A 20,830-nucleotide genomic window follows, 5' to 3' on the forward strand; every position below is an offset into this window, starting at 1 on the left:
ATCTCTCATGGTTTGGTGCTGTCTTTGCATTGTCAAGTGAGTTCTCACAAGATCTGGTTGTTAGCCTGACCAACATGGTGAAACCCCGTCTCTACTAAAAATACAAAAATTAGCCGGGCATGGTGGCGTGCACCTATAATCCCAGCTACTCAGGAGGCTGAGGCAGCAGAATTGCTTGAACCAGGGAGGCAGAGGTTGCAGTGAGCCGAGATCACACCATTGCACTCCAGCTTGGGTGACAGAGCAAAACTCCGTCTCAAAAAAACAAAAAAAAAGTGTATGGCACCTTCCCCTCACTCTCTCTCTTGCTCCCAGTCCTGCCATATGAGATGCCTGTTCCCTCTTTGCCTTCTTCCATGATAGTAAGCTTCCTAAGGCCTCCCCAAAAGCAGATGCCAGCACTCTGCTTCCTGTACAGCCTGAAGAACTGTGAACCAATTAAACCTCTTTTCTTTATAAATTACCCAATCTCAAGTATTTCTTTATAGCAATGCAAAACGGTCTAACACAATCACCAACAGATTTCACAAGAAGAAGGAGGAGCCATGGGCAGCTGTGAGCTGCTGAAAAGGAGCTGACCACTGGATCCACCAACCACAGCGAAGGACGTCCAACCCTCACCCTGAGGAAAGAAACTCCCTTCTCTGATGCCTGGCTGTCTGGGTGAGGTCTTGGGCCTCATAGCACCAAAGATCAGATGCCATGAAATGAGCTCTTTTCCCCTCCTGTGTGACCACACCCTACACACACACACACACACACACACACACAGAGGCAGGGTAGCTTTGTGTCAAAGCAGGGCAGATGTGATGGATGAGGCATTCAACAGCACCACAGCAGCCTTCTGGGGCTGGAAAATTGGCCTCCATTCAGAGCATTCCTTTCAGGTTAAGGATGGGGAGGCTGGGCCACACAATGGTGGGGTTTAGCATCAACTCCACAAACTTGTGTTGAGCCCACTCTTTGCTGGGCTCTGTCCTGGATAGGACCTGTCCCAGATCTAAACATTTATAAAAAGCAAGCTCCTGCCCTTGGGGATGGGTGACCTAAGACAGAAGAGTTGTTGAGAAAGAAAAAGGTCAATGTCAGGCTTTGAAAATAGAAGCTCCCATAAAATGTTATGGGAGTCTCCAAGATGAATTTGATGTGATGAGGGCTTGGTAGACAAGATGAATTTTGAGCTGGACTTTGATGGATAGAAAGAATGTGGACAAGAAGAGATGAGTAATGTTAGAGAGGAAGGCCTTGGCCACTGAGCTGAAGAGATTGAATTCTGCCCTGAGGGCAGTGGGAGCCATGGAGGATCTTCAGATTGGGGTGACAGTGAGGCCCAATGGACAGAGCATGGGCTTTTAAGTTCCCCAGACCCAGGTTTGAGTCCCAGCTCTGCCACAGGTCAGCTTGGACCTGGGCAAAGCCACTTTTTTTCTCCAAGCCTGTCTTCTCTTCTCTTCTGCTGCTGAGAACCCTACCTATCTCCCAGCATGAGATGCTGGAACCTGATGGGAGGGTATAAAGGGAATTTGGAAGCAGCAATCACATGCTGTGCCCACGAGGCCACGCGTCCACAGTCCCTCAGCCTGTGAGGTCACATGAACAGTTAGATTGGGCATGTGCTAGCTCAAAAGCCTCCTTCCCACCTGCAGAACTGCAGAACCTCAGGTATCATTTCACGATTTCATCCTCAGTAACTTGGGACATCCCCAGGGGATGCTCTGCAGTGCTCATAGCCCCCTTGGGTCTCTGACTTTCCTGTTGTCACCGGCTATTCCAGGCCATGGCGCTGTCCACCTGTGCTTCCTCAGGCTGCTTTTCACATTATTGCCACCAATCTGCCTCTAGACCGCTGTCCTTCCCTGTGACCACCTCCTGCAATGCCATCTCTGCACCTCTACTGCCAAGGTTCACTCCACCTCTCTGATTCCTGGCCTTCCTCCAGGTTCTACCCTTCTTCCCCGGGGCTCCCACAGCAGAGTTGTTTGTATCCCTGGTGCTAGAGTTCCTTGCTTGCTCATCACTTTATATGCATTTTCTCATTCACACTCATGACATGAGTTGCTATTGTGACCTCAGCTGTGATTCAGGACACCTAGTGGTTGTCACCTGGTGGGAGAACATGTAAGTCAGGAAGGTGTATTCTGATGGAAGTCAAGGAGGCATTGGTGCCCAGAGAGGGCAGGCTCAGGTTGGAAGTCAGGATGACAAGCCTGGGGTGGCATGAGGGTGCAAAATAAGAGGCACAGACAGGAGGTACTCTAGAGAAGATCACCTCTGATTTCAGAATTTGGCCTTTAGGCTAGCTTTGGACCAAAAAGTAAAACAAGCAGAAGTCCACTGCCTGAGCAGGCCAGAGCGAGACTCCAGTGACGCATGCATCTTCCAAACAACTTTGATGCAAAGACTCGGCCATTCAACCCTCCCCACGTTGAATCATTTCTTTCCACTTCAAGCCTGTTGCCAACTTGGGTTGAAGTCTCTCAACTGATAAGAGTAAAGACAGTGGTTTCAAGATAGGGAGATAAGGAAGGAGCTGATGAAGGCAAGTGAAGTTATCTTCGCCACCAGGGCTAAGGCTGGGACCCAGAGGTATGAAACCAGAGGGCTGAGTATTATGTGGGGACCATTCCTGGGCAGAGTCCAGAAGATGGGGGTGGAATCCCCGTTTAGTTTGTTTGCTTCGGGGGTTAGCCCTTCAGCTCAGCTGATCTTTGCTATAACAACTGCTATTTCAGCAGTGCTGGATGCCAGGGAGAGAAAGAACAAAGTACAGATGAGACTGGCTTTATTTAGTTCTACTATGTGAATTAACAAACATTTGTAGAACATTAACTCTTGTCTCTGCGAGGCATGTTCTGAGAGCATCACAAACGTTAGCCCATTGAATCCTCATAACAACCCTAAGAAGTAAGTACTATTATTATGCCAATTCACAGGTGAGGATGCTGGAACTCAGGGAGATAAAGTCACTTGCCCAAGATCACACAGCTAGTGGGTGCCAGAGCTGGGATTGAAACTCAGGCAGATTGGCTCCCAAGTCAGTGTTTTGAGGCTCAATTCACAGACAGAAAGACAGGACCGTGTTTGTCCTCAAAGGCTATCTTCAGGGATCTTCCCCTGCTAAATCCCATCAGCTCTACCTGCTTGCCCTTCAGGATGGCTACTACAGCAAACAGAGGAGGCAGGAGCCTTTGAGGGGACATTTCCCAGTGCTCTGGTCTCTGGGAATGATTTCATTACCAGCCCTGGAAGGCGTGGGAGAGAGGAGCCTGGGGAAAAGGCTGCGGGAGCTTCAGCAGTTATTGAATGACAGCATTCTCATGTTCTCCTTGTCCCTGGTCTGTCCTCTGAGGCTGTGGGCTCCTGCCCTCTGCTTTTATTCCTGAGAATGAAGTTCACTGAGCCACCTCACTCATTTTGACTCTGCCCCTTCAGAGACTCCCATGAAGGTCCTCTTTCCCTCTTCAAAATGGCCTATTTTGTCATTCTTGAATGGATTGTTGAAAGTTGCTTTACACTTGATGTGGACATAAGCAGACTGTAAATCCATTAAAAATAGAAACAAAAGGAATGGTGGCCAGGCATGGTGACACGCACCTCTGGTCTCAGCTACTCGGAAGGCTGAGGCTGGAGAATCACTTGAGCCCGGGAGGCTGAGGTTGCAGTGAACCGAGAACATGCCACTGCACTCCACCCTGTGCAACAGAATAAGACCCTGTTTCAAACATAAGAATAGAAACAAAAGGAATGGGCGGTTTGCCTCTGGGGCCCTCCAGGCTAGGTGAGCATCCATCCCCATTGGGTCTGTTTGTCTCTCTAAAGCATTCCTCTCTGGGAAATCATCTTCCTCGAGCCCAAAGAGCAAGGGTTCTGCAGAGCATTTACTAGGAGCTGCCTTGAAGCTGCCCTCTGATTCAGCTGGGCGTGAAGACAAGGCAGGCCTCAACTTCTCCACTTCCCTCATCGGGAGTTGTGTTGTTTACGAGTGACTCACACTTCAGGGTAACCAAATCCCTGTTCTAGAAGCTACAGCAGAAAGAGCATTTCCAGTTCACCAAATTAGTCTTCTCAGAGCGCCCAAACTCCCCTTTCTGTGTCTTCTTCCCTCTTCAGCGGCTCCCCCGAACCCTCCAGATAGGGGCATCTTTGGGCTTTCATTTCCTCCCAGGTGTGAGTGGCTCTAACAGCCTCGGTTCCCCAGAGTGCAGGTTCAGAAAATGCAGGGGAATGGGACTCCCCAGATCCCAAGGGAAGAGCTGGCATCACTTCTTCAGAGTGGGCGCTCCTGGGCGGACTCATCCCAGCTCAAGAAAGTAACTCTCCAGTCACAACCAACTTTCCCAAGGGGTACAGTGGGACTTGCCAAGCACTACAAGAAGAGAGGACACTGGCTTTTCCAGCCAGCTTGGAGGAAGAGGGGGAGGAAAAAAGGAGAGGGAGGAAGAGGAAAAAGGAGGAGGAGGAGGAAATGGACAAGGAGGAAAAAAGAAAAGGAGGAGGATGAAGAGGGAAAAGGAGGAAGAAGAAGAGGAAGTGGAGGAGCCCAGAAAAGGAGGGGAAGGAGGAAAAAGGAGGAGGAGAAGGAAAACGAGGAGGAAGAAGAGGTGGGGAGAAAGAGGAGCAGCAGCAAGAGGCAAATCTCCATCTCCACAGCAAAAGCAGTGCTGGAGCCAGAGCTCAGAGTGTGGGAGCTAATGGGAATCAGCTTGCTGGAGGGAAGGGGACCGAATCAAGGAATGGCTGGGGCTCTGCCGCTGAGAGGGGGCTGGGAAAAGCAGGCTGATTGAGACCAGCTGTTGTGCCTCTGTCTCTGAGATCTTTGGACTCTGCCCAGGATAGCCTCACACCCTATCCTAGACGACTAGGAACTTGCACAGTCCGCCTCGGGCAGCCCAGAGCTCCTCTGCCCACCCTGGCTCCCAGAGCCCTCCAAAACAAAAGACCAGAGAAGCACTCTCCACCCAGCAGCCAGACGCCTCCTTCTTGACGCCAGCCCCCACCCTCTGTCTGCTCGAGCCCAGGAAAGGCCTGAAGGAAGAGGCCAGGGAAAGAGCCCTCCCTCTCTCCCTTGTCCCTCCATCCACCCAGCGCCGGCATCTGGAGACCCTATGGCCCGGGCTCACTGGGGCTGCTGCCCCTGGCTCGTCCTCATCTGTGGTATGTGCATCCTAGCTTCCACTGGAAGGCATCTCTGACCTCTCCCCTCTGAGCTCAGAAAGGGTTAGAGTGAGGGTTGGGGCCCGAGTCTCTTTTTCTGTTGCTTCCTGTCTCTGACTTGAGGAAGAGACACCTCAGGGCCAGTGTTGGGGGCCCTCATGACTTGGATCGAGTCTGGTTTGGCACCTTTCCTTCCCCCCGTTAAAGAAAAAAAAATATTCTGACACTCGTTAAAACAGTAAGGAAAACTTAATTTAAGACTACCACATTGCAATAGAGGAGAGAAATGGGGCTCAACTCTGATTACAGAAAAGACTTCCAGGGATCTGTAGCCAAGGAGCAGAGTGAGGGGGTCAGCGGATGGAAAAGTATTAAGAGGAGATAGCAAGGGTAGGGGGATTCTCGCTAAACCGACTGAACAGGATTCTTGCTGACAGCAGGCCAGAGTGATCAGATATCAAGGGTGTCTAAACTGACTTAGCAAGATTCTTGCCAAGACTGGGTGATGCAGGCCTGGCAAGGGCAGGACAGACACAGAAGGCCAAGGTCAAGGCCAAGTGGAGAAGAGGCTTTGGGGGAGCCTAACTAAACTTTGGTCAGGGAGAGAGTCTTTGTCATTCCTGCGGCACCCTCTCTGTCCTCCACTAGGTGCCCAGCCCAGCGCTCCCACCCTAACCTTCCTTTCTTTGTTGTCTGTCAGCAGGGCCTGATCAGTCACTCAGCGTCCAGTTCCTGAGCACCTACCCAGTGCCAGGCCTTGTGTCAGGGACCACAGAGTCATTCAGCTGCAGAGCCTGCTCTTGGGAGCCACAGCCCTGGCCTCAGAGAACAGCATATTCTGGTGTCCAGAGAGACATAAGTTGGCTGTGTCCCGATTCTTATGTTAGCATATCAGTGCCAAAATTTTGCCAGGGATCTGTTTCTACAGAAATGGGTGTTCGTTTTCTTAAATGAACAGTATGGGTCGCATCTGATCCTTGAGTTTATGAGACCAAGACAAAATCACGCAGGATGTTCATGGTGTTGAACCCCAGCCACCCTCCTTGCATCTGTAGCTCAACCCACTCAAAAGTGTGGCTGGGCGTGGTGGCTCATGCCTGTAATCCCAGCTCTTTGGGAGGCCATGGCAGGTGGATCACTTGAGGTCAGGAGCTCGAGACCAGCCTGGCCAACATGGTGAAACACCGTCTCTACTAAAATTGCAAAAATTAGCCAGGCGTGGTGGCGCACGCTTGTAATCCCAGTTCCTTGGGGGGCTGAGGCAGGAGAATCGCTTGAACCCAGGAGGCAGAGATTGCAGTGAGCCAAGATCGTGCCACTGCACTCCAGCCTGGACAAAAGAAGGAGACTCCATCTCAAACAAAAAAAAAGAGGGGGGGGCGTTGGGCGCAGTGGCTCACGCCTGTAATCCCAACACTTGGGGAGGCCGAGGCGGGTGGATCACCTGAGGTCAGGAGTTCGAGACCAGCCTGGCCAATATAGTGAAACCCCCGTCTCTACTAAAAATACAAAAATTAGCTGGGTGTGGTGGGTGCACGCCTGTAGTCCCAGCTACTTGGGAGGCTGAGGCAGGAGAATCGCTTGAACCCGGGAGACGGAGGTTGCAGTGAGCTGAGATCACTCCACTGCACTCCAGCCTGGGTGACAGAGAGACTCTGTCTCAAAAAAAAAAAAAAAAAGGAGGAGGGGCGGGGAAGTGTAATGTCTCCCCACACTCAGGGCCCCATTACCATCTAGGGAAATCCCTCCCTAAAAGACAGGGAGGTTAGAGGCAAGGACTATCAGAGACCACTGGGCTTTCAGGGCAGGAAGGGGCTTTGTCTAATTCAAACCTCTCCTTTCCAGAGGTCCAGAGCCTGGAGAACTTAGTCCAGTGTCTGGCACACAGTAGGCGTTTAGGGGATGTTTGCTCAATGAATATTGGGGCGGGGGGTCACTCTCGAGTCACTCTAAATTGGGGGCAGAGCCCAAACTAGAAACTAGATCTCCATATACTCTGTCCTTTCTGTGGCATCACCCTTTCCAGGCCCACCTCTCATACTTGGCAGAGTGGGAGGACTGAAAGGGCACTCACCTCTTTTGTATTAAGATGGCCTGGGTTCAAATCCCTGTTCTACCACTGACTCCTGGTGGCACAAGTTAGACAAGTTACCAAATCTATCTGGGCCTTGACTTCCTCCTCTGCAGAAAGTGAACAATAATTTCCACCTCATAGTGATGTCACAAATATCAAATGAGATACTGTAGATGAATTGCTGCGTTCAGTATCTGGCACATAATAGGGTGTCTTTAAATACTAATTAATCCATCTTTCCCCACCATGGCAGACTAGGATTTCTGTCTAATATATTGAAAATGAGCCTGGAATGATAGGCAAAGATTTGGACTGTAAGAAACAGTGCAAGCAGGCCTTGAATTAAAGTCAACCCAATGTATCATACAATTAGATTTATAAAAGGCTAAAATGAAGGTGGGGTGATTATTTAGCGTGATCTTCTAGAGCATTTCAAAGAAAATTTGATAACAAAAATTTAATTTACACACAACTTTTCCACTTCACTAAACCCTGAAAAGACCCAATTAGATTAGAAGAAAAATTGATTTAATGAGCACTAAAACCCATCCAAAAGTGGCAATCACTTGTCTATGAAACAGATTTCTTTGATTGTGACCCAGGGTGCTATCCAATTCAGCCTGATTTCCTATGAAATGTGATTATTTTTATCCTCAAGTAGAGCTGGCCAGCTTCGTGCGTTTCAAAGGATGGAGGCCCTGCGGGGTGGGCTGAGGGAGGATACTCCTTCCCTCTCTAGGAACTAGCTGGTCCCCAAATGACCCTGGATTTTTCTCCCGGCTTCTAGCTTGTGCCTGGGGCCACCCAAAGCCAGTGGACCTCGGAGGGCAGGATGTGAGAAACTGTTCCACCAACCCCCCTGTGAGTGTCCCCTGCCCCCCCGCGCACAGCACCTCCCCCGCCCCGCGCACCCCCCCACCCCTGCCCCACGCACCTCTGCACCACAGCACCCCCGCCCTGCCCTATCATCTTCTCTATCCCCCATTAGGTCAGTTGGTAGCCCCTCCTCCTACCAGGGTTTCTCCTGATTTCCGGACTCTTTGGCCCCTCCCCCCTCCACTCCCTCCCCTCCACATCAGTGCCCTCCCCTCCCTCCCACTCATTCCCGCAGCAGGTTATCTGCTTCCATCCTGATCTGAACCTGGGAAACCCCGCTAGGAGGAGGGAGGAGGGCAGGAGGCCCCTAGCTGGCCTTTGGCTGAGGCCAGGCAGAGGAAAGAAAAGACAAATTCTACAGTGACAGCAAAAAGAGAAGCACAGAAGGGAAGAGGGAGGAAGACAGAGGTTAGAAGAGCCAACAGAGGCCGAGCACGGTGGCTGACGCCTGTAATCCCTGCACTTTGGGAGACCGAGTCGGGTGGATCACCTGAGGTCAGGAGTTCGATACCAGCCTGGGCAACATGGTGAAACCCCGTCTCTATTAAAAATAAAAAAATTAGCGAGGCATGGTGGCGGGTGCCTGTAATCCCCGCTACTCGGGAGGCTAAGGCAGAAGAATTGCTTGAACCCAGGAAGCAGAGGTTGCAGTGAGCCAAGACTGTGCCACTGCACTCTAGTCTGGGCGACAGAGAAAGACTCTGTCTCAAAAACAAAACAAAACAAAACCAAAACCAAAGAAGAGCCAATGGAAGGGCAAGAGAGGGAGGCCTAGGGTGTGAAGATGAGGAAAAGGCCCGGCAGAAGGGGCTTGGGTAGTCAGCTTCCTAGCTAGAGACCAGAGTGATTCTTTCTACAATCAGAGTAGGGCTAAGGGATAGGCATGCCAGCAGCACTGTAAGCCATGGGAAAAACGCAGTACATCTGCTAGCAATATCAACTTTATGGGACCCCTGGGGCAGGCAGGTGGGTGGGCGAACCACATTACTTTTATATTAAAACGAACATGGATATATCGTGGAGTAGAAAGCAAAACAGCACAAACGAAAACATGCTTTTCGTTTTAAAGCTAAAACGACCTGTAAAGAAATAGAGAACTGGTCTGGAAAGGGTCTTTCTGGGCAATATCTCAAACTGCTGGGGGCATTCATTCACTCTCCTCTGCCATTTGGGACCAGTGGGTAGCAACCTGAAAAAGCCCTGCCAAGGGAAGATTGCCAGATAAAATATATGACACCCAGTTACATTTGAATTTTAGATAACAAATAAGAATTTAGTGCAAGTATGCCCCAAATTGTGCATGTTTTAATACAATACTTACATTAAAACATTACACATTGTTTATTTGAAATGCAAGCATAACTAGGTGAGTGTCCTGTATTTTTATTTGCTAATCCGGCAACCCTACCCCCAGTTAGCCAAAGAAGGACTGTCTGCATGGCCTGGCCCAATGCCAGAGCTCAGAACCCTGCAGTTCTCACCCACACCCGTATCCCAGACTCAGGTCCCATTACTGTCACAAGGGGTCCCTTTCCAAACTCTCCAACACCTCCATCTCCACCCAGCCCAGGCATCTTAATCTAGACTAAGAAGTAACATCAGTTGCCGCCCCATCCCTTCCCAAGCCAGGCCAGCCTAACTTCCCCAAACCCCTGCTTCAGGAGAGGCTGGGGGCTCTTCTGGAGGCCAGGGGCCCAGATGTCATTTTCTCTAAGCAACGTGTGTATCTGTTTGTTTGTGTCTCAATGTCTTCTTGTCATCTGTCAGTACCTTCCAGTTACTGTGGTCAATACCACAATGTCACTCACAGCCCTCCGCCAGCAGATGCAGACCCAGAATCTCTCAGCCTACATCATCCCAGAAACAGATGCTCACATGGTAAGAGATAGCTTCTCTCCCCCTTGCCCTCTCTGCTACCCTGGGTCAGAGACTACAAACAAGAGCTGTTAAAACTCAGAAGATGAAGACAGAGAAAGGATCTGATGGGCAAAGGGAGGGAAGTAGAGAGCATGGACACGGTAGTTTTAGGGCAACTGAAGGAATGTATCCCTCTACATAGGCGGGCAGACATTGCCATACCTCCTTAACCTCAAGAAATTAAACTATAAACAACTTCAGAATCGATTTTCATCAATTCCTAGAAGGCAGATCCAGAATGAATGTTTAGGGTATCCCTGCCCTAGGAGGTTAGAAGGTGGGCTGGAAATTGGGCTGGAAGAACTCTAAGGTCCTTTCTGGCCCAGGCCTTCCCATGCTCTGTGGAATGGAGTAGCAAAATGCTCCAAAATCCTGGGTTATGGGAGTGCGGGGTTGGTTGTGGAGGGGGGCACCTATCCCACCGTTTCCCCTCACTAGCTCCACCCTCCACACCATCCACTTTTCCAACACCAGCCCATTTGGAAGAGAGGGCATTTTCAGTGTCAATGAGCTTGTTTGATTTAGTTTTCCCACATGCTGGGAAGGGCTAAGAACATTGGGTAAGTATCTGAACTTCCCTGAGCCTCAGTTTCCTCTTCTGCAGAGAGAAATGGGTCTGTAATGAGATCTATCTCCAAGGATTATGAGGATCAAAATATGATAATGTGTAAAGCCCTTTGCAGAAGTTATGATGTTCCCAGTGTACTGTGCTTGACTCAGGAGGGAGAAGGATTAGCTGGAGGGGAAAACCCAAATGAGCCAAAAGACAGGACCCTAGACTGCATAGAATTTGCAGGGCAGGGCAACAAGGCTCCTTTGCAGAACAGTCCAGTGTTACACTGAGTCCAGTGTGGACGGTGGGGGGTGGGGAGTTGAACTGCAAAAGACACAGTTGCTCGGAGGAAGGGAAGATATTGAAGGCTGGGAGAGTTATAGAGTGCTTCCTGGAAGAGGCACTTGGTGTGCTTGGGCTTATAGCTGACAAGGGGTTGGAGCCGACAGACAGAAATAACTGGGATGTGGTGGGGAGCCTTTCATGTGGGATCTGACACCACGAAAAAGGCTAATGACGGTGTTGTTGATTTCCTAGAACGAGTACATCGGCCAACATGACGAGAGGCGTGCATGGATTACAGGCTTTACAGGGTCTGCAGGTGACAATCATTACCCAGCCCCATTGCTTTTGTTGGTAGATCCAGAGGTGGTCACAGAGGACCTAATGTGGCTAGTGTCTCAGCATCTGGGACCCCAGAACCTACTGTAGAGAAAACCCTTCTACTCTCTCTGTCTCCCTCCACCACCCCAAAACCATCAGATTCCCCAGGGCACATATCTCATAGCCCACCAGCCACTTTCTGTGTAGAAATGAGGCAGAGGCTGCCTTCCCGTGCTCAGTACCTCTGCTGCAACCAGGCCCAGTCCAGCACTCCCGGGCTCCGTTTCTAAATAGTTGCTACTTCTACCTCTAACCGCTAAGAACCCGCTGATTCCTTTCACATGAGGGCTCATTTGGGGACAAAGTTTTCCTTTGCCAGTTGTTTTACGGACAACATCACTTCACATGGCCGAATGAGACACAAACATAGAAGCCCTTGATGAGATCACGGTGTCTGAAGGGGCCTCACACCATGATCCTGGCCCATTGAATGAAATCTAAGCTTCCTTTCCTGATCCTCAAACATTCCTCCTTGGGTTTCAAACTACCCTGCCTCGTGCATCATAGGCTCTTTTTCCCTTTGCCAAAGTCTCTGGATTATTCTTCCCCAACAGTTCTCAGCTGAGCCTCTGGCTTAGCCTCCCTATCAGCCACCAAGTCTTTACGCTGAGCCCCATCTTTCCTGAGAGCACCTACATGCAGCCAAAAGTTGATCTCACTTCTGCTGAAAGTCCACAAGCAGCCCTCAACACAAAGCAGAGGTGCCTGATTCAGGACACCTTTCTGCCAGCTCCCCCTACAGCTCTTTTTAACATCTCCTTCCTCACTTCTTTCCAATGGAGGAGAGAATCTCTTTCCAGAGGCCCCTTGTGGTATTCTCAGAGCCAGCACTGCATTGCACATCCATCAGCTAATGCCATGTTCCTCCCCTTCACCCTCACCTGCAAGTTTCTCTGTTCTGCCCCAGGAACTGCAGTGGTGACTATGAAGAAAGCAGCTGTCTGGACCGACAGTCGCTACTGGACTCAGGCTGAGCGGCAGATGGACTGCAACTGGGAGCTCCATAAGGAAGGTAGAAGGGCTGCATGGATTTGTCCCCCAAGTCTTGGGACCTGGACTAGGTTCAGGAAGGTATAGGTGAGAGCATGCATGTAAGACCATGCTGAGCCTCTGTGGGGAGCTTAGGAAATTTGAGGCCATCACTGACTTTCAAGGCTGATCTCAAGGAAGACACACGTGGTAGGACCATCAGACAGGACCCCTGGCTGGAGGGCCTGGGGCTGGCCCTGGAAGTGACCTCTGCATTCCTTCCTATCTTTCTTTCAGTTGGCACCACTCCTATTGTCACCTGGCTCCTCACGGAGATTCCTGCTGGAGGGCGTGTGGGCTTTGACCCCTTCCTCTTGTCCATTGGTATGCTCTTCCCTCAGTCCCTGAATTTGTCCATGCCAACGAGGGTGACTCAGCTTCCCTAGGATATAAAGAAATGGACCTTGGTAGAAGGAGGGGTGGTGGGAGTATAAAGATAGAGCATTTGAAATTGTAGTTGCAGAATGTTTTGCAATGAGGATGTATTCATGGATTGCGTAATTAAAATATATTTAAAAGAATCAGTACAAATATTTTAAAATTCATAAGCGCAGAGACCCAACCTAGAAGACTCAGTGAATCATTAAAGAGCTAGTGGATGAATAGGCCAGGATGTGCTTGAACCCAGAACCGTCCTCTGTGCCCTGGAACCCTGCCAATGATGATGCTGGAATCACATGGTAACCCTCTTCTGGAAGGTAGCTTAGAAGGGTCAAAAGAGTTGGGAGGGCTTCTGAGTTTTAAAAAAAAGGGCCCCTGAGAATACAACTCCCTGAGTTCTGGGGCCTCAGACAGCTGGCAAGCCCATTCCCCCAAAGGGGAGTCCTCATGAATATGTACTGAAAGGCTTGTGCTTTAGAACTGGCTTCTTTGCCAGCCTGTCCAACGGCCTGAACATCACCATTCATTTTGACTGTGACATTGAAGCTCTGATAAAATAATTAGTGCCCAAGAGAAGGACCACCCACAGCCACTGGCAATGAAAAAGACAAGCTTAGCCAATTTGTGGCGATCAGTGTTAGAGTAGGCTCAGGGCATTAGGCTTGGAAAGCAGAAAGAGGATGAGAAACATACCCCAGCGTGGGCACACATGCCAGGGGTGAGGGGTGGGCAGGCTGCTGGGGCAGGCTCCGGGCAGCTGGGCTGCAAAGGGAGGCAAAGGGAGGCAAAGGGAACCAGGAATAACTTTGCTTGAATCACAATTTTTCCTGAGGTTTAAATGGGCAAGGGACAAGTGACTCCTTCTTGTCTCTGCAGACACCTGGGAGAGTTATGATCTGGCCCTCCAAGGCTCTAACAGACAGCTGGTGTCCATCACAACCAATCTTGTGGACCTGGTATGGGGATCAGAGAGACCACCGGTTCCAAGTCAACCCATTTATGCCCTGCAGGAGGCATTCACAGGTGATTCAGTAAGCCCAGTTTCCTTTCCAACTTGTAGCAACGCAGGTCCCGGCTGCTATTCCGTAAGTGGTGAACTTCATCATCAGAGGTACCAAAGCAGTGGTTTGCAAACCTTAGCATGCACCTGAGTCACCTGGGATGCTTGTTTAAAATGCAGATTTCCGGGCCCCCTCCCCTTGAGGAGTCTGAATCAAAATGTCCTCCAGCCATATTTAGAAAATGTTGGGTTAAAGAATGTTAGGATTTGAAGCAAAATGGAGCAGGAAGGGAGGAAAGAAGGGAAACAGAGAAAGATGAGAGAAAATATCCAACCCCTTTCAAGAGAGAAAAAAACATGATATGATTTGCTTGCCTGGTGGCGGCGACTGATCCATAATGAATCATTCAGACCTTTACTTCTGACCCTCTTGTGATGAAGAATTTAGATTTGTGAGACGGCTGGGGTCAGGTGGGCCAGGAGTGGACAGAAGAAGTAAATAATTAAGTTCAGAGTCATTCTGTAGCACAAATTACAGTTCAGGTTTTGCTGGACCAATCAGGAAAGTTAGAAAAATGTAACATCAATAACCTTGACCCCGTTGACACTATCTAAATACATCACAAAAGAACAGTATGTTGTAAGATTCCTGTAAGTCGTAACTAAAGTCCTGACCAGGACCAGGCTACTGATCATGAATCAGTATCTTGGCCACCAACCACTCCTATCTCCCTGGGAATTCTGAATGAGCCAATGAACTTGGATTCCTAGTAACATTGATCAAGCCAAGAGATCCCTTTCTGCACGCAAGTCCACATAATTTCTCATTTAGAAAGAAGCCAGTACAGCAGGAGGTAGATTTCAAAATAGCAGCCATGATGAAACAAGTGAAAATTGTGTCCATTTTTCTTTATCTGTTCTGATGTAACTTCTAGAATCATTCTTTCTGCATCTTGACACCATTTTTAAAGAAATTTGTTATCCAAGACTGTTAAATCATAAATAAAACTCATCTTATTCAGATCAAGAAAGTCAAAGTTATGTCGAGAAGGGGAGGGGAAAAAAGAAAAACCTTCCTGGGGCTGGAAGGGTTTTGTCACTTCCCAAAAGTGAGGGGATGCCGAGTCATCGCCCGCTGCCAGTCTTCAAGAAAAAGGCACCTGGAGCTTGAGTTTGGAAGCCGAAGAACAGAGTTCAGCTTCAATAAGCTTACAAAGACGAGAGAGACTTTCCAGCCACTTGCGGATTTTAAAGGAGAAAGGAGAGTGCAAAGGGCAGAACATGAAAAGTTCGCTACTCAAAGATACCTGTACGCACCAGACCATTGAAATTTGGGTTCATTTGGTTTCTCAGAAAGGTATCATATTCCTGAACCTTGAAAACATAATTGCAAGTGAAAGAAGCCAGTCAGAGAAGGCCACATATTGTACAATTCCATTTGTATGAAATATCCAGCATTGGCAAATCCATAGAGACAGAAAATAGATTAGGGATTTCCTGGGGCTCAGGGGAGGGGGGATAGGGAGTGACTCCTTAGTGAGTACAGGGTTTCCTTTGGGGATGATGAAAATGTTCTAGAATTAGATCGTGGCGATGGTTGCACAACATTGTGAGTGTGCTGAAAGCCACTGAATTGTGCACTTTAAAAAGATTAAAATGATACGTTTTATGTTATGTGTAAAATACACATAACATAAATTATGTGTAAAATATGTAGTAAAATAAACCTACAAAATGTATTGTACCCAAAGCTTTGGTCATTGTTGAATAGTTTTACCTGTTTACATGAAATATTTTTCATGACATTAAGTTATTTATGCTCATATCTGAACCCAACTAGGACCCTTAATGTTTATGGCCTTCGGCCAGCAAACTCCTAGTCCTGCCTAGGGGTAGACTCTTTGAATATCTTGCAGGGGGCAGGGATAGAAGATGAAAACTAAAGTCATAGAACCCAGATATAAGCATCCGAGAAAGGACGGTGCTGTGACACAGAGTTTAAGGACAGATTTGGAGACTGACAATGTTATCAAGACAGTACAGTGTCTGTACAGATTAAGAGTGTGGGCCATGCAGTCAGACAGACCAGAGTTCAAATCCCAGCTCCACCTCTTGCATCCGTGAAACCCTAGACAAGTCACTTTACCTCTCTGAAGCCTCAGTTTCCTTATCTGTAAAATGGGATGGGTAAGAATTAGAACAATGCACATGGAGTGCTTAGCCCAGTACCCGCGGCTTAGTAAATACTGGGGTTACTGCAGAGAAGGTTGAACACGGCCCCAGCCCTACCCCTTTGTCCTTCAACTAGGACTGCTCTCTTGATCTCAGTCTGCATGATTATTTATTAATCAGAAAGATACAAGAGTTACTACATCTCAAGATACCATTCTGTGTGCTTTACAAATATTAATTCATTCCATCCTCATAGCAGCCCTATTGAGGCAGATACTTATTATACTCCATCCCCATTTTACAAATGTGCAAAATGAGATACAGAGGGGTTAGGTAATTTGCCCAAGGTCACCCATCCAGTAATGGCAAAGCCAGGATTTGAGCCCCGTCTGGGTCCAGGGCCCATGTCATTAATGAGTACACAAGTAAGAGTTTGTTTGAGGAAAGGGTTCCGCTGCTTTTTAAGAGGATGCAAAACTGTTACCCTAAGGCTGACCTTCCAGGAACCGAGTGCCAAAGGCAAGGTCTGTCACTAACACTTTTTTTGGGCTCCTTTGCTTCTAGGGAGCACATGGCAGGAGAAAGTATCTGGCATCCGAAGCCAGATGCAGAAGCATCAAAAGGCCCCGACTGCCGTCCTTCTGTCGGCGCTTGAGGAGACGGCCTGTGAGTGCGGATTTGCAGACATGGATGGGCGCCTGGGTCTCCCCAATGCCCCAAGCCTCCCGGGCCCTGCAGCACAGAGCTAGCTCTTCCCCGAATAACCATTGCCCACCAGTTCTTGAGAACTCCATGGCCACAGCCCGTGGGAACCAAGAAGGGTAAGGGGGCAGGAGCTCATGGCTGCAGAAAAAGGACAAAAGGTAGCCCTGAGCAAGCTGGGACCAGCCCACAGGCCACCAGAGGAACGAACTGACCATGGCAGCAAAGTGCTTCTGTCCCACTAAGGGGAGGAGAAGCAGGAAATGCCTCCCAACAACTTAGCCACTACCCCAGGGCACTCACTCTCCCACCTTTAGCACCCAGTGGGACTCTACTCTTTCCGACATGGCTCAGGACTTCTTGTCTGATCCCTATGGCTGGGCTTCAGATATTCCAGGGACCCACTGGAACTGTGTGCTGACTGCTAAGTATCTGCATTTTTCTGTGGGGAAAAGATCCATAACTCTCAACAGCATCTCGAAGACGCCCACTCCCCCACCCCCCCAAAAAAAGATTGAGTAATATGCAGAGGTAGATGATGCAAGCATGCTGTTGGTAATCTTTGGGGGCCAAAGGAAACAGTGGGGCAAAAGTGTCAGAAATGCTTGCCTCAGGCTGGGTGCGGTGACTTACTCCTATAATCCTAGCACTTTGGGAGGCCAAGGTGGGCGGATCACCTGAAGTCAGGAGTTCAAGACCAGCCTGACCAACATGTTGAAACACCGTCTCTACTAAAAATACAAAAATTAGCTGGGCGTGGTGGCGGGCACCTGCAATCCCAGCTACTTGGGAGGCTGAGGCAGGAGACTTGCTTGAACCTGGGAGGTGGAGACTGCAGTGAGATCTTGCCACTGCAGTTCAGCCTGGGCAACAGAGCAAGATACTGTCAAAAAAGAAAGAAAAGAAGAAAAAAGAAAAGAAAAGAAAGAAAAGAAAGAAAGAAAAAGAAAGAAAGAAAGGAAGGAAAGAAGGAAGGAAGGAAGGAAAGGAAAAGAAAGGAAAAGAAAGAGGAAAAGAAAAGCTTGCCTCAGGCAGATCAGCATTAAATAGTCCTTGTCAATTCTCTTCCCAGGGCTCTTCAACCTTCGAGCCAGTGACATCCCCTATAACCCCTTCTTCTATTCCTACACGCTGCTCACGGACTCTTCTATTAGGTATGGCTTTTCCTTAGCTTGCTGTTGTGGACTTTCTCCAACTTCCACCCTCTTGATGCCCCACCACTGATCCCGCCTTAAAATACAGCCCTCTGGCTGCCCATCAGCTCGGTGCCTGCCCCAGCACGACCCTTTAGAAAACCCCCTGTTGGCTTTTCCTGACTCTTTAAACCTCTGTCCCTGTTGAATCCCAAATCTGGCCTGCTTGACTCCCTGGGGCTGGCTTCCTTTGACCTCCAGGAACAAAGGGATTGTGACTGCCTCTGGTCCTTTGCATCCTTAGCAGATGCTCAGGACCCTCCTTGTCTTCCCACCCCACCCAGGTTATTTGCAAACAAGAGTCGCTTTAGCTCCGAAACCTTGAGCTATCTGAACTCCAGTTGCACAGGCCCCATGTGTGTGCAAATCGAGGATTACAGCCAAGTTCGTGACAGCATCCAGGCCTACGCATTGGGAGATGTGAGGATCTGGATCGGGACCAGCTATACCATGTATGGGATCTATGAAGTGATACCCAAGGTGGGTTTTCCAGGCCCCAGCCCAAGCTAGGCACCAATCCCCACTCTAGGCCTGAGAAGTCTTAACCTAAAGTGGGGTGAAGCCCCTCAGCCATTCAGTCACCTGGTCAGCCAACAACTGTGCAGTGAGTTCCCTTTTTGGCCTAACTGGGAAGAGACAGAAGAGGAAACAGGAATGGCCGTCCAGAGAGCTCATAAAATTGTCAGGAGGCTGGAGAGTATATGGTCTGATCTAGCAGAGACTTTGGAGTCAGCCAAACTTGAAAATGAATTCCAGCTCTGTCCCTAACTAGCTGTGCAGTGACTTTGGACAAGCAACTTAGCCAATCTGGGTCTTTTTCTTCACCTATAAAATGGCAATAAGAGTCCCGACCTCGCAGGAGTCGCTCAGTGGAGATTTAAAGGAGATAGTGTATATGGCTGACACATGGTAGCATCCAATAAATGGTAGCTATCATGATATGTACAGGAAGCTTACACTGTCAGGACAGCCTGTCGATGGACTCAGGCCAGACTCTGATCCATCCCAGAGTGCTGGTGGGATCCGAAGACAGGGAGTTCACTGCCAAGCAAGGCAGTGTCAATCAAGGAAGCCTTCCTGGAAGGAGAGAGGGTTCAGCTGGACGTGGAAAACTAGGAAAGACAGAAAGCACACAGAGTAGAGAGCATTGCCACGAAACGGTGGCAAATCTCACCTCTGCTGGGTCCTCCTGCCAGTCCTGTGCCATGGAGACCTCCTTTACTGTGCCCCCAGACCTCCTTTTCTCCTCCCTGCCCCCAACAGGAGAAACTCGTGACAGACACCTACTCCCCAGTGATGATGACCAAGGCAGTGAAGAACAGCAAGGAGCAGGCCCTCCTCAAGGCCAGCCACGTAAGTCCACATTCAGGCAGACATGGCCTTTTGGGAGTATCCAGCCTAATGAGTTAGAAAGGAAAGGCCTCCAGAAGAGCCTGAAGAAGACCCTCAATGAAACAAAGAAGCAAGCTGGGCGTGATGGCTCACGCCTGTAATCCTAGCACTTTGGGAGGCCAAGGTGAGAGGATTGCTTGAGCTCAGGAGTCTGAGACCAGCCTGGCCAACATGGTGAAGCCCTGTCTCTACTAAAAATACAAAAATTAGCCAGGCGTGGTGGCGGTCACCTGTAGTCCCAGCTACTCAGGAGGCTGAGGCATGAGAATCGCTTGAACCTGGGAAGTAGAGGTTGCAATGAGCTGAGATCATGCCACTGCACTCCAGCCTGGGCGAGACTAGGTAAAAAAAAAAAAAAAAGAAAGAAAGAAAGAAAAAGAAGCAGACACCAAATTATTCCTGGGCGCCCACATTCACCACATATCCTTGCCCCCAATATAGTACAGTGGTTTAGAGCACAGGCCCTGGAGCTAGGGTGCCTTGAGTTCAAACCCCAGCTCCACCCAATTCCTAACTGGGTGACCTTGACCAAGTCATTTTACCTCTCTGGGCCTCAGTTACCCCATCTGTAAAATGAGGATCATAACAGTAATCTTACAGCATATGGTTGTTGTGAGAATTCAATGAATATGTATATTGCTCTGAGCACCGCCTAGCACATTCTAAGTGTTAAATAAGTGTTAGCTATAATGATTTCCTCACACTGGCAAGAGGATGGCTCAATTTTTAAAAAAGAATTCTTGTTAAAATTAAGATAAACCATCTCATTTAAAAAAGAAAACTTTGTCTTACAGGAAATTTTAAACACACACAAAGATAGAGAAAATAGCATCATAATCTCCAGTGTCCCTTCATCCAGCTTCAACAATCCTTGACTCATGGCCATTCTTGTTTTGTCTATAACCCCATGTTCATTACCACCACCACCACCCCCTCTGCTGCTGGATTCTTTTAAAAGTAAATCCTAGATAGCGTGTCATTTCTGCCGTCAACACAGAACTCTTTCAAAAACAGGAACACACTATGATCATACATAAACACTAACAAGAATTCTTTGACATCAAATAGCCAGTGTTTTTAAAGCTCCACATCCTGGAGCAGCTATCTGATCTCCATCATCTTGGAGCCTGTGGCTGCAACCAGACCTCACCCGGCTCCTCTGTTTCCCTGCTTCCCCAACTCCAGGTGCGGGACGCCGTGGCTGTGATCCGGTACTTGGTCTGGCTGGAGAAGAACGTGCCCAAAGGCACAGTGGATGAGTTCTCGGGGGCAGAGCTCGTGGACAAGTTCCGAGGGTGAAGAGCCACGGCCGTCCTTTTTGGCTGTCTTTTAGTGTGGCAGTGGGGACAGGGAGGGGGAATTTGTCCCCTTGCTTAGCAGAAAGGAAGATCCTCCTCATATGCATGCTGGGTGGGGGAGGGCTCTGGAGAACAAGGAGTGACAGGTTCTTGGGTGGTCGGGGAGTTGAGCAGGGGGCGTTGGATGATATTTCCCGCCCCGCTGAAAGCAGGACAACTCGAAGGGCCACAACCCAATAGCGTCCCCTAGTGTCTGCTTCAGGCACAGTCTGAATCTCCCTGAGGGGTGCTGTGGCTCAGACCAGGTCAGCCCCTGGACCACTTGAGAATACCAGGTAGGGAGGAGGATTCCCGAAGGCATGCTTGGCCCAGGTCAGGGCTGGATTGTAGGTTTGAGGTACAGGATGCTCTTCCAGGACTGGGGGA

At 49.2% G+C, this 20,830-nt stretch overlaps 1 protein-coding gene across 1 annotated transcript in view; it reads left to right on the forward strand.

The window, feature by feature from the left end:
- Positions 1-4,729: 4,729 nt before the first annotated feature.
- Positions 4,730-20,830, forward strand: part of XPNPEP2 (X-prolyl aminopeptidase 2) — a 30,485-nt gene continuing 14,384 nt past the window's right edge. Inside the window, exons 1-12 of the mRNA XM_024240697.3 lie at positions 4,730-5,154; positions 8,016-8,089; positions 9,872-9,982; positions 11,112-11,175; positions 12,145-12,249; positions 12,504-12,590; positions 13,524-13,670; positions 16,384-16,485; positions 17,594-17,675; positions 17,999-18,194; positions 18,978-19,067; positions 20,292-20,401. Of these exons, the coding sequence (XP_024096465.1) occupies positions 5,106-5,154; positions 8,016-8,089; positions 9,872-9,982; positions 11,112-11,175; positions 12,145-12,249; positions 12,504-12,590; positions 13,524-13,670; positions 16,384-16,485; positions 17,594-17,675; positions 17,999-18,194; positions 18,978-19,067; positions 20,292-20,401 (1,217 nt within the window). The 5' untranslated portion in view covers positions 4,730-5,105. The remainder of the gene's footprint in view (positions 5,155-8,015; positions 8,090-9,871; positions 9,983-11,111; positions 11,176-12,144; positions 12,250-12,503; positions 12,591-13,523; positions 13,671-16,383; positions 16,486-17,593; positions 17,676-17,998; positions 18,195-18,977; positions 19,068-20,291; positions 20,402-20,830) is intronic.

Source organism: Pongo abelii, chromosome X (assembly GCF_028885655.2).
Source record: "Pongo abelii isolate AG06213 chromosome X, NHGRI_mPonAbe1-v2.0_pri, whole genome shotgun sequence".
In the NCBI taxonomy this organism is placed as follows: Eukaryota; Metazoa; Chordata; class Mammalia; order Primates; family Hominidae; genus Pongo; species Pongo abelii.